Here is a 16786-nt window from a genome sequence, read left to right on the forward strand (position 1 = left end):
TGTAACATATGCCCATTGGAAGGTTATGAAATGACATTTCAGTTCAGTTCAAAGAGGGCTCTATCAGTTAACACAAAAAACCCTTGTGTCACGTATTGTATAGGACCCTGTTAAGGTGAGTATTGCTCACCATTAGAGCTTGGTAATGGTGGTGTTGCAGAATTATAAAGTATTTTCACTAGGATTTTTACTATCCCATTTGGCTTTGGGTATATTGTTTCTAGTATGTATTTGCTTTAAAACTAAATTCGTTACATCTATCCTGTCTCCAAGGATTAGGGGTTTCTTATTCTCATCTTGCTTGCTTAAGGCCAACATGACAGTTCAGGCTCTTGGAAGTGGCATTATTCTACCTTTGCAGAAGGGGCTCAGTTAGGTATCAGCAAAGGGCTCGGCCACGTCCATCACTTTAGGCAGCTACTTTTCATGTATTTTGGCACAAGCCTTCAATAGCATGTTGTCATCCTTAAGGAAAATGCTTGAAACCTCTATTTGTCTTACATGAAGCATCTTCCAAAATGCATATTACAGATGCCTTAAGGTTTTACTCAATTGGGTTGTAATTTCAGTTTTCACTATAGAAAACAGATGTGCATTTGCCCTGTTCTGTATTTTCCTTCATTCCCCAGAAGTCGAGTATGCTTGATCACTCGTATATGAAAAGCAGAGGGACGAAAATCTCATTTTCCCATTGTGTTTGTTCATGTTTGTGTATTCTCACTGCAAAGACAAGCACTTGTCAATATGTGTAGCGTTTCATGAAAGCTCAATATGCAAGCAAGGGTGGTGTGGACATATGACACATTTAAGGCAAGCATAGTTATATAGCTGTGACTTGTTTAATATGCATTTTGAAATAACCCCATCCAAAGACAGCAATAAGCCATATTTTTGTATGTATACACCATACAGATTACCATTCAACACCTCATAATGCTCAGTACCAATTTTCTGTGTTAGATTTAAGAAGTGGGGGTAGACAGAGTTATGAGATCTGCTCAGCTACTCCTGAAAATCCCATTCCCTTTTCCCAAGGTGTGAGACAGGTCAGCCAGTGTCCTGTTGCAGACAGGCCCTTGGCTGTAGCTTAGGGTCCAGCAGCCTGATGAAATGTTTTTTAACTTTGAAAGCTGAATCTTGGGCAATCTGACTGCGTTAGTCCTTAGTGTGTATAGCAGTGGTGATAGAGAGCTTCCATTTTTCTGCTGTTGTAAACACCACTGAAATCCTGACTGGTCTTGGCTCTCCCCAGAAAGTTTCCTCCTTGATGGCTGCAAACAGTCAGTATGATTGCTACCTTCCACTGCAAAGGTGTTAATGTTAGAAGTTCTTGGAGTTCCTCCAGCCTTTGGAGCCAAATGGGCTAGCTCCCAAAAGAACCTAGATCGCTAAAAGCCCTGTTTTTCCAGTTTCATCTGATTTTCCTATAACATTCAGCTGGAGTGATGAATTCAGCACGAAACAGCCCTATCTCCTTGTATCCCTTATTCTGGGTCAGGCAAATACCTTGCCTGGCTGTCAGGTGATGGTATTTTGCCTCAGATGATAACATGCAAATTCTTGTAGCACTGGAATGGAGACACAAAAAAATGCCGTACCTTGAAAAGACATCTCTGAATAATGCATTAAACCGGAAGGTCAAACTGCTGTGCTTTTTAAGACTCTATGTACCTCAGGGAATTTTTCAGAAGGCTGCTCCTTTTCACCAGGGATATTTGTTTCAGGTCATAAGGTAATAAGACACTGAAGTACCCTGCCACAAAAACCATGTGTTAGAGAGTCAGACTTCCTCCAATCTATTGCCTTTTGTAGCTTCCTTTTCCTCATTTTCTTAGCAATGGGAGTTGTTCAGCTCCTTTCGCTTGCAGTAAAGAGACATTTATACTTGATGTTTGTGCTTCTCTGGTCTTGAAAAATGTACTGTACTATCCCATAGCAAAACAAAATTCACATTACTCTTGTGGTTTTAATGTACTTACTGATTGGGTGCCTTTCTTTAGCCATCACTGGTGGTCTGGCTCAGACAGCTGGTACTTCTCTCTTGCTGGAGAGACGGCTGTACTTTTAATCCTGGGGCATAGCAGTGGTCTTGGTGAGTTGCATATGTTCTTTTCACAGTGCAGATTTTGGACTCAAAGCAGCCATTAGCAGCATATTCTTCTCTCAGCATTTTCCTATTCTAGTGAGGGGTAGTGGACCATGTATCTTACACATACTTAAAAGAAAAGGCTGCTCTAGTACAGAAGCCATGTAATTTTTTTCTTCAGCAGTGTTAGCCTGAAGCAAGTGGTAGGACATACAGGACAGAGACAGAGGTTGGCCAATGTAAATCAATGTAAACCTCTGTCGTGAAGAAAATGCACTGATTGACTTCCATGCAAAATCTCAACCACTCACATTTTACTGTCTTCTGGAAAGAGAGGTGTTCCTCAGTATAATGTGTACTATTCCTCAGGATATACATACTGAACACTAGATGTGTTTAATGATTCTTTACTTTATTGCTAAGACATCTGATGAAAGCCACGTGTGCTGTCTTTGGCTGCTGCCATTTTATGTTTGTGTTTGTCAAGGAACACTTATGTAGTTTACATTATTTGCAGTGGGAAGAGGAGAGAAATCTTGGAGCATCGCTAGTGCTTACAGGTCTAAAGCAAACAAGCACTGTGGGTTTTAGCTCCCAGCTGTATGGCTATGCATTCCTTGGTAAGTTTTACCTCCTTCACAGTCATCTTTTCCCTCTTGTCTTCAGTGGCTGAATTAAATTGGCATCTTTGCTTTATTAAAATGTAATCAAGGAGAAGGCTAAGAAAAAAAAAAAGGCAGAAATAGTGGAAGGAACAATTTCAGAGTTAAGACTGAATCTGTTTTGTAAAGCCTGGAGGGTAGTACTGATTTGAATGGTATGCCCTTTATCAGACAGCTTCAGAACCTCCTTTAGGGCTCCCTGCAGGTTTGGATTGGCAGCTGAAAGAAAGAAGACGTTCTTAAGGAACAGTAGGGTTGGCTTGTTTGTGGACCAACAAATTTAAAAAAAACCCCAAAAGTACAGAGTTCCATAACACAAATTTAAGGTTATGGACTAACTCTAGTTAGTGAGCTTCTTAAAATAATACTTAAACCTCAAGAAGTTCAGAGAGCACAGCCTGAAAAACACTATGTTTATAACATGTACTGCTCACTGTGACGTTAATGTTTCTGTTGTGAACAGCAGATAGCAGTGCCTTTATCCTGTATCTGTTAAGGAGTCTTCACTGCTAATGATACGCTATATTATTAAAGAGCAGTTAGATCAGAGTATATCCAGAATTGGAGGGAAGGGGAATGGGCAATGGGGTAGGTAATTCTTGAATTTCCTCTAACCTTTAGAGGAATATAGTACAGATAGGTTTTGTTCTTCTCTACAAAATGATTACTTACTTGAATTAATCTAAAATTTATGATTATGCAGTTGTTCCATTACTTTATATTTTTATATATTATATATATGGCATTATATTTTATTCTAGAATTTATTAAGGGTAATAAAGAATGGACTTGTTCTTAAAATGTGGCCTCAAAATACAATGTGTAGTGGAAGAGTTAGGATGCTGATTTGGATTTATCATGACTGTAAGGCAAAAAAATAATTTTCAGTCAAAAAGGGGGATAAATGTGAAAATTAATTTGAAAGCAGGATTTTCCATAGAGCTGTAATTTGTTATCCAGTGGAGATACTGACACAAATAGGGACTTTGCTGTCCAGTTTGCATTCAGTTTGGGGTGGTTTTTATGTCATATAGATTGGTTGAGTGATGACTGTATTTCAAAAATGCACTTCACTGCTGTCTGTGAGCAGTAGTACTTGTTCCATGACATTGACATTCAGTAGATCAAAAGCTATTTACTGTTATGTCATATATTCCACAGTCTTGCCAACACTAATGGAACCGACCTCTGAGAGAGTGAAAGATGTCTACGGGCACAGAGTGGCCTCAAGCACCTCAGCTATTTTAATTAGCCATAGTCCATAAGCTTTGTGCACTTATTACCTTGCTTTTCCTAAACTGTTCTCTTCAATGTAAAGAAGAGTAAGGTATGTTTCATAGTTCTGTGTCATTATAGCCAGAGTGCAAATTAGAGTGAGAGCTTGGCTACACCTCTCGTAAGCTACACTGAAGTGGTATTATTTGTTACATTGACAATGACAAAATCAAAACCTTAGAGTGACAACCATTGTAAATTAGTACTCACCAACTGCAACGTGATGTACATTTCCTGTATTATGTAGGAGTTTCATGTTCTCTAGTAATTACCACCAGAAGAAAAGACACATTGTCAGTGGTGCTGTGCATCACAGGTCCTGCTAAAGTCAGTGAAGACCTTGTTGCACAGAATGTCCTAAATCAAGAACCAAAATTTCATTTTGGCAGGTCTCCCATATTTCCTCTCAGGAAGCTCCAGCAGAAATAGGGGTACTAAGCTGTATAGTTAGCCAGAGCGTATGCTGTAAATACCGTACAGTCTGGCCATGACACATGTGTGAGTAGACCCTAAAGGCCACAGAGGTGAGTCCAGAGCCTCAGATTTATTGCACACATGCTGCACAGTCAGTCCCTAAAGGCTAAGGAGACATCTGTCTGAGATCTTCAGACATCCTGCTCAGAGCTGCTGTTAAAACTGCCAGACAATCAGAAAACCTGACCACTTTTCCTCTTTTCCATCTGGACAAAATTTCTAGGGGAGGGGGGAGAGGGAATGGGGAGGAACCAGAAACAAACATGTAATAGCCGTGAAGTTGGGCAAAAAGAAGGCACCTTAATAAAATAAGGTAATAGCAGTTCTGTCAGAGCAGCTTTCTAGAAGAGTGTGTTGTTTTTACCCCAAAAGCCAAGACACTTGCTGTCACTTCTAAAAGACAGAGACAACCCATATGGATTCCGTTAAGACTCAAGTGTTTAAGTACTAACGCTAAAGTATTTCTTTTATCACAGGGAAAGTGGAGTTAAATAAAGGGCTAAGAGCTGTATACAATCTAATGCCACTGATGTGGACACCTGGATACTTGAACAGAGCCTTGCAAGTGATGGAGAAAGTGGCTTCATTGTCAGGGGACAGCAAAATCTGCAAAGAAGCTGTAAGTATGAAGGCTATAACCCGCTGAACAGAGGGAATTTCACAGAAGCCAAACTCCAGTAAAACCTGTGTATTCTGTGCCTTGCTAATGGGAAGAGGCCCAGCAATACTTCAGAGGTCTTTGGAAGACAGGAGAAGTAATGTTTAGAACAGAACCACTGCTTCAGTTGATGAGCCAGTGATGATGTCTACTGGCACGTCCTTGGAAATGAGTGTCTGTTATTGCCACAAACCATTTAAGTATGTTTCCTAAGCCTTCCCCTCCCTATAGAGACACCTGGGTCTGTGTCACAGGAAGCACATGTCTGTGGGAATGGGAAGACACCTTTGTTTCCCAAGCTTTTGAACTCACTCAGACATACTTCTTAGCAGTGAGAATGAAGTATCACATCTTGTTCCTCTCCCAGCTAATTCCATGTATTCTGTGCCCTCTGAGATGATACTGTCCTGAGTGATACTGGTCCAAAAATGGTACAGAGTGATTTCTAGAAGGGTTGTAGTGCCCTCAGTTGGGGAGAATGGATAGATTCGGTCCATTTGTGAGGTTAGCACTGACTAAGGGAGTTGGGGCTTAGGAGTGCTGATCAGTGCCTGATCAGGATCAGGCTGATCCTGGAATCAGACAGCTTAGGAGGAATAACTTAGGAAACCACCACCACATGGGCTGGAGCACAGAAACAGCACTGAGGTCTCACCTCCTCTTCTTGGTACTCTTTCCTGAAGGTGTCTCTGGTGATGGGAGTCTCCCTTTTGCTAGCATCACTACTAGGCTTGCAGTGTCTGCATTTCCCTTGACAAACAAAGGCCAGGGCACTGCTCAGCAGGTTCTCCTATCTATTGCTCCATGCTCGGAAGCAGCTCTGTGTAATACTGGACAGTGCAAGGAAGTAAGTGTCACATCTGCAACTTCCACCATTTTGAGTTACCTCTTTGGGCGTGTGGTTTTGGGGATTTCTTTCTTACTCCAAGTCTGAATAACTCAACCTAATATGCTTGGGATTTTTTCTCATTACAAACCCTGGCCAAATTAAGGAACTCCTCAGCTTGCTCTGGGTTGTAGATGAACATTCTGGTGTTGAAGGATGCATCTGTCTGTGTTACAACAGGTCCATAGAAGATTCCATCCTTCTGTGTACTGATACTGTAAAAATAGTAAATGCTAGTAATATCTAGCAATGCTTTCTTTGCGGAGACACTTTTTACTTTGTTCAGTGAACAACTAAGAACTTATAAAATAAGGTCATTACTGATTACTCACGAATGCTAAGTGTCTCTGTACAAATCCAGTAGTAGAGCCCAAAAAGCAATGACTACAAGAGCCACACAGAAAGTTCCCTAAAGAGATACCTGGCCTCATTTGCATTTTAGGTAGCAGTATATAAACAATAGTGCAAGTCACATAAGTTTCACCAAGCTGAGGACCAAGAACAGGCCTGGATGGTTTGTTATTATCAAAATAATTTTTCTCTAATGCATTTTTGTGACCCCAATGCAGAAAGGAAAACAAGGGAAATATGTTGGGCCATATCCTTATCTGGTGTAAAGTAATTACAGTGTATTGATTTGCATCATCTGGCCTTTTCTACCTAAATGCTCATTAAGATTTTACTGTTAAAATCCATACAAGATATTTTTAATTACTACTTCGAACTAAAATGCAGTATTCCTAAGGGTGAAGGACTAAGAGCACTGACAAGGTCAATATTGGGGTCAGTCAACTTCCACTGAATTCAGCAGCAGATATGATGGAAACAACCTCAAGTGCCATAAACATTTTTTTCCTGTAGTTTCGCAGGCCTCTCTTGGGCGGGACTAGGTTGACCATTATGCAGTTCTCATAAATCCATGTAATAGCACTGAGAAGTACGGGCCGTGTTACAAATCATTGTCCTTGCATGCTTGCGCAATCACGGAGTTACTTGGGAAAGACACGGCCCTGGTTTTGAGCACTTGGTTCTTTTCCAAAATGTAATACTATTTTCTGGCTGAATAAATCTCATTATCTAAAAGGGAAGTTTTCAAATGAACTTTTTTAACTGTGCAGTTTTGGTGTAAACATTTTCAAGTGATTTGCCAATCATTATCAGTCACTTTTCTTGCAGGCTTTAAGCTTCCATTCACTTCTGACTAGAAGTCTGTCTCTTTTCTCTCTGCCATTACTATCTTAACAACATAATAGAAATACTGTTTTAGTATTGTGCTATATTGTTTAACTGTGAACAAGCATGGCAAGTTTTGTTTTTTTCAATTGTCTGAGAAAGTCTCTAAATGAGTGTATGTATTTCCAAGCACATAGTTATTATTTCATTGCTTATTTGATCCTGTTTCAGTACTGCTAGTTTAAAGATTACATTTCAGTGTCAAAAATATTATTTCATATAAGCCTAATTTTTATTTCTTTAGCATAATATACTTATGCTAGGAAAATGAAACCATAAGTATCAAGATCCCTTTTGCTTGGAGAAAGCATCACAGATTCAGAGGTTACACAGAGTTACTTCATCCTACTGATAAACATTCAGAATTAGGATTCATGGAAGGATAACAGCCCTTTGCATTTGTAAAAGCTGAACTTTAAAATGCAGGCAACCTGCATCCAATAATTCCAGTTATGGAGATCATGTTATTCCCAAAACAGCAGCAGCATCCATATAGCAGTTCCATCTTTTGTGTCAGTAATACATACAGAAATAATTTACCAAGTGTCTTAGTGAAGCTAATGCATTTTTTTGATACAACTGTGATTAGATTAGGAGAGGGTGGTTCTGTTACTACCTCGAAAGACAAAAGCATGAAGAGAACAGAGGTGTCACAGATTAAAAATACACCTATACCAATGTATTATGTGCCTACATTTCCATTTTTCTTGTTAAATTATCAAACTAATGATAGGAATGAATGTTCTTGTTGCTGAACAGGTGATTTCCCTACTTCTTTTCACTAAAGAGGTATTGAGATGATCTATTACAGATTATATTGTTCAAACATTCCATAGTAATATCTTACTTAGACGTATCTGTGATTGTGTATCATGCTAGTGCTGTTATCACTGTGACTACCATTTAGCGTTAGTATTTATGGCTGGATATCAGGCTAAGAGGAGACATTAGCCTAATGCCTGACAGATCTGCAAATACCAGACAGCATTTGAGTCATAAGGAGTTTTACTGTTGACAGGGGGTGGTGGAGTTGTTCTGTTGCAGGGATTTGATGTCCAACCTCAAAGGTCCCAAGTACAGTACAAAATTCTTCCAAGAATAAGTCCCATTTCCTTGTAGAATTTGGTTTCTTTTTGTCATACACAGAAGTCATCTCAAAATACATGGTAACTCGTGAAGTTGTTTGTAAATGTGACAGCGGTGTTATTCAGATTGTATTTCCAAACTGTTTATGCTAACAATGACAAATGTGATTGTTCAGATTGATGCTCTGGAGACCATTTTGCAGTCTGTCCTTGAAGCAAAACCTGGTCCAGAATTGGCTGAAGAAGTCAAGGAATTGGAGCAGAAGTCACAGTGTGCAGAATCAGAAGAAATAGAGCAGTCTAAAGCACCTGAGTACTACAGCCGATTCAAGGTAAGGGAATTTCATTTATCTAAATATTATAAGCTGTAGTAGATCTCCATAATATATACTAGAAAATATATATGCTGGCTTATTATGGCTAGTAGACTGACACCCCTTCAGTGCATCAGGAGTCCTACCTGGCATTTTTGAAACTGATGTCACCTCACATTTTCACTTCTTCAAACAAGAAACAGCAGCCTAAAAAGACGTAAATGCTCAAGGCCACTTGTCTTTTGTCTGTCTGCTGGGATTTTATCTTCACTTTTCATACATCAAAATGATAAATCCAGTCCTGTTCGTGAAAGTGGGATGTCATTAGAGATCCATTATCTGACCTTGTGTGGGCTCTTGCTCATTAAAATAAATTGTAATAGGCATGAGACCATCGTGAATTTATTGTCCATTTGTGTATGTTACGATTAAGTAGGAATGTTGCATCGTGTACTTGCAGTCTGGGGAATTAGGTAAGGCTATATCGCCTCCCTTTTATCTTTAGGTCATCACACTGATGATAACAATGTGAAACACAAGCAGTTGTTCATTAGGGCACAGCTATATAATGAGCTCATTTTATGTGATCATCTCTGGTTTGTGCTGTGGTCAAAATCAAATAGCCCAGGCTGAAACCAATCTTGTTTATAGTTCCAGGAGCAGTACTCTTTCCATAGCCAATCAGTTTCCATTGTTGCTGTCATGACTTTGAACAGTTGTTCTGGATACAGATCGTTCTTCTTCTAAAGAAATTTCAAAAGTTAAAAGACTAGTAGCCTATGGTTTCACCTCACATACACACACTTTTCCTTTCTTTAATTTTTATTTACATAAATTATTTGCCACTAATCTTCAGATATTAAACTTGCTTTGTAGGCACTTAGAACTTTTTAATTAAAGTGTTTGGGAATCAGTGGGTGCTCAGCATGTGATAATTAATGCCTGCATGAATTACAGTGAATTAGGTAAACACAAGTGCCCTTTGAAGGAGGGAGTGAGACATTTTTATGAGTCTCTCATTGTCTATCCATTGTCTAGCCTTGAAAAAAATAATGCAGAGTGCTTAAAACAAGGCCTAAATGTCAAACTGGGGACAGACTGGTGCCAAGAGGGTAGTTTTCTTCTCACCTCAACCTTTCCACAAGTTCCATAATTAAACCCAGTTCAGGCATTCCCTGGTGTGGCAGTGAGTGCCCTGACTTTGAGCCAACAAACTACAGTCCCAATGCTTAGCTCTAAGCTCTCACCAGAAAAGTCTGAATATATCAAAGACGTAGCCCTCATGTGAAGTCTAGGCATCCAACAGTGATTTATATGTAAATAAGCCACAATTTCTGGTTGTCTGGATGAGAAAAGGAGCTCTCAAGTCAGAATGCCATTTCAGCTAAGCCCGAAAGAGCTCTTAGACTCTTCTCTCAAATCCATTAGGCCAGCACCAGCCAGTCTTCCCCGTTGAACCCCTGGACACCTACGGGTGTAGTTCACAGGGCAGAGAAGTTAATGAGAAATCCATACAAGTCTGAGGGAAGGTGGCAGCTCTGAAGCAACCTGGTGATGTTGGCATTCACAGCTGCTGTCCCAGCACAGATCGTGTGCCCCTTGTGTGGTGTAACCCCAACATGGGATTTGCACTTCTGCTGCTGAAGACACTTCGGTTGCACTTTGTCCAGCTGTGCGTTAGCCAGCCCGTCCCAGTCTTTCTCCGTGAGCTCAAAACCAATTGTTTCTGTCTCCTGCTTGCCCAGTTCTCTTTCACAAGTCATACATCTGGGTATGCGAGGAAAAGCATGTGGATTTGCTCCAGACATACAGTTCCTGTCTAGAACTGTAGCTTGTTCTGCATGGCTTTTATACACGTACTTGGACTCCATGTCTCATACCAACCTTCAGAATAGCCATTTGTGGAAGTACCTGAAAAAGCCACAGCAGCCTAACAGATACAACGTGCGAGAAGCATGTCCTTCACTTCCACTAAAACAAACAGGACTTGAGGGCATTTGGCTCTTTCTAGATAAAGCCTTTAGAGCTGTAATTTAGACTTTCTGTCTGACACTGTCATTTGTATTGTAATTACCTGTTTTCAGATCCCATATGCTGAGGCTCACTACTCTATGCAGTGTTCCTCAGGCAATTCCTTCGATCTGTGTCAGTGATCAGTGGGCAAGCATTTCATCACATAAATGCTGGGAACACCCTCTCTAAAAGCAGTGCTCCTTCTCTAACTGTGTGCAGAGCCCTGGAGGCTGCTTAAAAAAATCAACGATTTAGCTGCTTAAGAATGTACCCTTTTGGTACCTGCAGGACATAGAGCCTGCTGGTTTCCTAAATTAGTGTCACTAATGTATCACAGCAGAGCGGGGAAGATTCCAGGAGTTCAGTGGTACCAGTAATGGCTTAGGAGAGAGGTTCTGCTAGTTTCCAGTTTGTTGCCTTTCTCTATTTAAATTTCATACTGTTTAGGTTCAGTGCATAAACCCCCTTTTCAGCACATCCTTGGTAGTGGTTAATAGGGAGAGTTATGTTTAAACTGGATATCTAATCTGTAAACATGAGTATAGTTGTCAGGTTCCTTCCCCAGACCCAAGCTGTACAGTCTCTTCATGTTTCTCACTGATGCATTCTATACCTGCTGACATCTCAAACAAAAAGGAGGTGAATACACCTAAATATTACAGAGTTTGGTTTTTAGTCTGTTACCTTCAAAGCCATTGGTTTTGTTTTCATTCTTTATCATAAAATCAAAAACCAGACAGAGCCAAATACCCAAACCCCTCAGACCTGCATGCCTAGCATTTTAAAGAGTCTTTAATCTGCTGTCTGTCCAGTTCAAACCTTCAAGGGTCTGGCAAAACACAACAAAGCCTGCAGTTGTGTTGGTTAAGGCAGAGAGAAGTGGAGAGGCCTCAGAGGGGACATCATAGTTTCCTGCGTAAGAACAAAGCAGAGCCTCAAGACAGGAGCTGAGGGGCAGTGCCTTTGCAGATTATTGCCATTCCTGAGGTAAGAGGAAAACTGTGAGCCAGCAGCACAGCACATAAGCTTCCAGCGATAACTGGAAGTCTGGATATCTGCATGGCCCCAGAACTGCCATTTTGTTTGGAGGTGAATGATCTCCGCATCTTCTTTCCATCATCCTGCAATGCAAAACAATAGGCTTTATTCAGAGGGCGCAGGAAAGAAGCATGGATGTACTTTTCTTTAGGACATGTACTTCTTTAAACGTTTCTGCAGGTGCTGGGCTCAGTAAAACATTTTATTTAAAAGAACAATCAGGAAAATGTGTTGCTATCTAATGAGTGAGCAAGGTGTAAAGAATCTGCCAGTGCCATGTCATCTTTCTCCCCCAGGAAACTCTTTCTTGGTTGTGTATCTGCACTTTTAAGGCAATTAATGAGATTGTTAGTGAGCCATCAGGCTAAAGATTCCAGAAAACCAGAAGTAGTATCACTGGATGATTCATCATCTTAAGTGAATTAACATTTTTATGCTGCATGAAATCCAGATAAGTAAGGCTCAAGAAAGAAATACTGCACAGTTTCTTACTGATGCTCTGCTCTTAGTTTCAGTGTAGAATATCCCTGAAAAAATATCCCTTGCTTTAGCACTATTGTACAGTCTGTGCAAGCATAGTCAAGTCTCAGATCACAGTAAGTGTTGAGAAGAAAAATCATGGGAGTTACTTAGTATGCCATTAGCAAGAGAGCTAAAATTTAAAGTGATGTGCATCTGTTGAGAGGGATGCTAATGCAGGCGGTGTGGAGCAAATTGTTCAACTGGTTTTGAGGTAAGACACAAACCCCAAATGTTTAGATTATATTTATTTTAGTTGACTGGTCAGCTGATCTTTGTTAATACCAGATAACTGAACTTGGAAAAATAAAGAGAATTTCAATGGTTAATGAAAATTAAACTTCATTGTTTTAGTTTTATTGCTCAAAAAAATTATTCTAGAGGTTAGCATTTCAAGAAGTGGTACCAGCTACCACAGTCAAAACACTTTGCTGGGATAAAATAGTTACCTGGCCTATATAGCCCAGCTAATAGTTAGATTCAAACAGCAGTGTATTGGTTGTTACGGGGAAGTATTTTGTGGCTGATTATTTTGTGACTGACTGGCTCTCTCCTTCTCACTCCCCGCCAAATCCCTTTTTATGACAGGAGCTGTACTCTAAGCTGCACTCACTTGGCAAGGTTGAATCTGAAAGCCTGTTAACCCTGACCACCCAACTTGTCAAGGAAAAGCTGCCAGCATGTGAAGTGGAAGACATTGCAAAACATGAGCAGAAGCTGAAGGAGTGGGAGCAAGAACAAGCACTTCTCATTGAGAGGGAGAGAGAGTTGAGAGAAAAGGCTAAGCAGGAAATGGAAGCTAGGAAGCTAGCTAAAGCATCTGCTTAGTACTGGAACTCAAAGACTACCATAGTGGTATGCATTCCTCTGTCAGTGAACTGAAGTGCTCACCGTTACTAATATTTCACTTCAATCCTGCTGCAAGTGTGACTATTTGTGACTGTTATATGCAAATTAAACTTCTCCCATTTTGCCTGTTTCCTGAAGTAAAGCACAAGTGGTTTAGAAATCTTCATCCTGTATATGATATATTTTCCTCCTACCATCAGCTAGGCAGGGGGTGGGATGGAGACAACACAAAGAAACAAAGGCATAAGAAGTAGCTTGCCTGTGATGAAAGGTGTAGAGGGTGGAAGGAACAAAAGAAGGGGGAAGAATTTCAAACACAAGTTGTTTCAGTAGGGGTTTCTCACAGGAAAGAATGCCTTGGCTGCTCTGAACTTCAGACACTAAGAGGATTAACATATATTGCTTGCTTTTTTTTTCCCCAACCCATTTGGAAAATTCAGGCTACTATACATAGAGTTGGAAGCCTAACGTCAGACTGTTTTTAAAACAACTTTTAAAGAGTTTCAGCCTAGCGAGTTAGCACTTGTACAGGCACTCAGATGTGCCTTCCCTTTAAGGAAGTTAGAAATTTCTGACTTTACTAGTGCTGCTCTGCTCCATTTTTAAGGTCAGTGGAGAAACATGCACAATCACCTCGGCACACACCAAGGAGCCTCATACTGCAGTGCAGTTTCCTTTTATATTCTGGGTGCTGTTTCGTGGGATTTTTGACCTAATTCCCTTCTTGTCTCAGCTGTGTACACGGTCCTGTGCCCCATTTTTCAGATTGATAAAACAATGTAGCTATTCACACAGAGCACAAGGAAACAGCAAGGGAGGAAAGGATCATAGTGCATTGATTGTGGGATGCATCAGCATCCATGCCTGCTTACATTCTCTGTCACCACAGAATCTCATCAGCTGCATCCAGCGACTTTATGTAGCTCATGGCAGGGCAAGTTCCTTAAAAACAGGGAGACGCTAGCAACAGCCCTGCTGTATCGCAGCTTGTTATGGCAACAAGTGTTGTCTCACTGTGCTTTACCACAGGATCTGATAAGCATTTCCAGTTTTATCATGCACCTGTCTAGTCTTACAGTGGTAAAACTCGTATCACAAAATCACTGTAAATCCAGTGAGAACACGCTGCAAATCTGTGAAGTGAACTTGTTTTAAGTGTAGGAAAGCATCTTATCTGCATGCACCAAATACTTCCCATGTTCCCAGCAAACACACTCAGAGCCTGATTGCTCTTTCACATCCAAGAACTTGACAATAAGGTCCTTCACCCCATCTTGCCAGCAAGTCCCATAGTTTCGCCCAAACTGCAGTAAGAGAGTGCTGACTCCAGGTAAGTGGATGATTTTGTGGCTTGGCCTAACTAAACCAGCAGTGGACTTTCCTGGGCAACTTTTCTCAAGTCCTGGAGTTTTTTTCCTCTTTCTTGGTCTAAATGCTTTCTGATTACTGTGGGAAGTTAAGGAGTCTTAAAGGAGAGTAGAAGGTCAAACACACTCTTTAGAACAATTTCCTGAAAACTGGTGGCTTTAAAGAGGTCGGGACTCCCAGACCAGCCACAGGAGAATGAAGTGTCCCTTCCTGACCACGTATTTCAGTTCTTCAGTATCAGAACATGGGTTGTACCTCCAAAGGTTCACAATCACTCCTGCATTCTGATTCCTTTCTCAGCTTTTCTCTGCAGACACCAGCTCTCCCTCAGGGATCTTCTCTACACTACCACAGTTTTAAGACCCTCCTTGCTGACACATAGTCTCTAGCCACTGCAGCTGCTGATCATTTTGCTTATGAGACACTGTTTGACTAGGCCACAATGGGCGCTGCCACATTTCTCCTTGTTTTTTGTTAGCACCTGTTTCTTGGCAGCAGAAGGAGCCTATTTCTGGCCCCACTTGAACCCCTCCTCACCCTGCTCGACAGGTACGCCAGGCTGCCAATGCTAATTGAGCTCCAGGAAGCTGCCAGCTGCCATGCCCCCCCCCCAGAGCACACTTCACTCCCCCCACAATTAACCCCCTTTTCCATTTATTTAGACTTAACTGTTAGAGTAATAGGAGAAAAAAATCCTCCTCTAACCTTGGAATAGCCTGTTAATGTTACAGGTTGCGTCCTTGTTTTACTCCAGGCACTGTGGGTTTGAATGCTCTGAGCCCAGTCCAAAGCCTGAAATTAAACAGTGTAGGTACAACCTTTCTCTGTCTTTGCCCGAATCTCCTCCCATATCCCCCTCTGCCCTTGGGAGAGGAGGGTTTCCCTGCCAAATGCTTTGCAGGCAGCAAAGGAGATTCCTGGGGCCAGATGAAGGACACCAAACCCAAGACCTGCAGCAGAGGGTCCAGACCATTTGTGGCTTAAGGAGCCAAAAGCTTTGCCAAGCCCTCATTTATCTGTCCCCTCAGTATCACCCTGAGCGAGAAACTGCTTGTGACACTTCCACCAGCTGGACCAGCTACACACTAGGGCCCCTCTTCCCTCTCCCTTATGCCCCAGCCTAGTATTTTTCCACAGTCCAGTAGCCTCCGTTTTGCTTCTCCACACTCCAGGTCTCACCACTGTCTCAATAGAAAGCAGCTTCTGCCAAACCAGTGTTTTCTCACCTAGCAAATCCTCACGTTTCCCACAAGCCTACCTGCACCCTCTTAAATTCTCCAGCAATCCTCATTGCTGCTTCCCCTTTGACCTCACCCTTGATTCCCTTCAAGTTCCTCCTGTATATTGTCTCACATTTATTTCTTCCCCCTCTCCAAGGAGGCTGGCCATGTCTCTGTGCCCTGCACCCCCATCTCAGACAGCAACGTGCCCCTGGCTCTGCAGACAGCGATTAGCCCAGGGTACCAAGTGCTCAGGTACCCTGAGGTTTGAGGTCCTTGGACATAGCTCAGTCTCAAGAGGTTGAAAACATGAATTAGCAGCTGAAAGTTGAGGGAGGGGAGGAAGGTACTCTCCTCTTCGGTGCTCTCTCCTACCTGCTAGCTTTGAGCAAGATCAGTAGTGAGATAGACAAATTGTGAGACAGGGTAATTCACAGACCAGTGCTGTTCAGGCATGTGCTCGACTTCCTAAGGGAGACACGGACGGTAGCTGTGCACCACAAATGCAGCAGCATGAAAAATCAACAGAATATTAACTAAGTCAACTTGACTTACCTGCTTTTCTCCTTCCCACTCCCGGAAAAGTAAGATAGACTTGACTGTTCACCCGCTTGCATCAGTCATGTTGCACACACAACCTGTTTTTCAGCTGCTTGCTGGATTACTCTTAAAAAGAGGTTTGAAGAACACTTGTAGCAACACCTAGGAGTGAAACTGGGCCCCAGGCAGTCAAAAGCCCTTCTGTCTGGATGCCCACAGCTTTGTGCACACTCCTGTGATAGCTATCACCTGCTGTGATGCAGCCTGCCCCATTTAGAAGGGGGGCAGAGAAGTCATACAGCAGCTTTTGATCTGCTGCTGCTTAAACATGAGCTCTGATGCTAAGGGAAGAATGTGGATGTGTGTATATATGCATATTAAAAAAAAAAAAGAAAATACTTTTGTACTCTACAAACACAGAAAGCTTCTGAGTTCATCCAGTCCTGCGCCCTGGTACTCATTCGATGGGAGCTCACAACCCAATGAGCACTTCCTCACTAGGACATTCTCAAGCTTTTTTGAAATGTTGCTGCTCCTTGCTGCACTGTTTCAGACAGCTGCCTAGA

General features: G+C 41.6%; 1 protein-coding gene across 1 annotated transcript in view; it reads left to right on the plus strand.

Annotated features, from left to right (window-relative positions):
- The window catches only part of MRPS27 (mitochondrial ribosomal protein S27), a 53443-nt gene extending 40221 nt beyond the window's left edge, over window positions 1-13222 (plus strand). Inside the window, exons 8-11 of the mRNA XM_076363312.1 lie at window positions 2604-2706; window positions 4974-5116; window positions 8536-8691; window positions 12832-13222. Coding sequence (XP_076219427.1) covers window positions 2604-2706; window positions 4974-5116; window positions 8536-8691; window positions 12832-13071 — 642 coding nt within the window. The 3' untranslated portion in view covers window positions 13072-13222. The remainder of the gene's footprint in view (window positions 1-2603; window positions 2707-4973; window positions 5117-8535; window positions 8692-12831) is intronic.
- Window positions 13223-16786: the final 3564 nt, after the last annotated feature.

Source organism: Aptenodytes patagonicus, chromosome Z, assembly GCF_965638725.1.
Source record: "Aptenodytes patagonicus chromosome Z, bAptPat1.pri.cur, whole genome shotgun sequence".
NCBI lineage: Eukaryota > Metazoa > Chordata > Aves > Sphenisciformes > Spheniscidae > Aptenodytes > Aptenodytes patagonicus.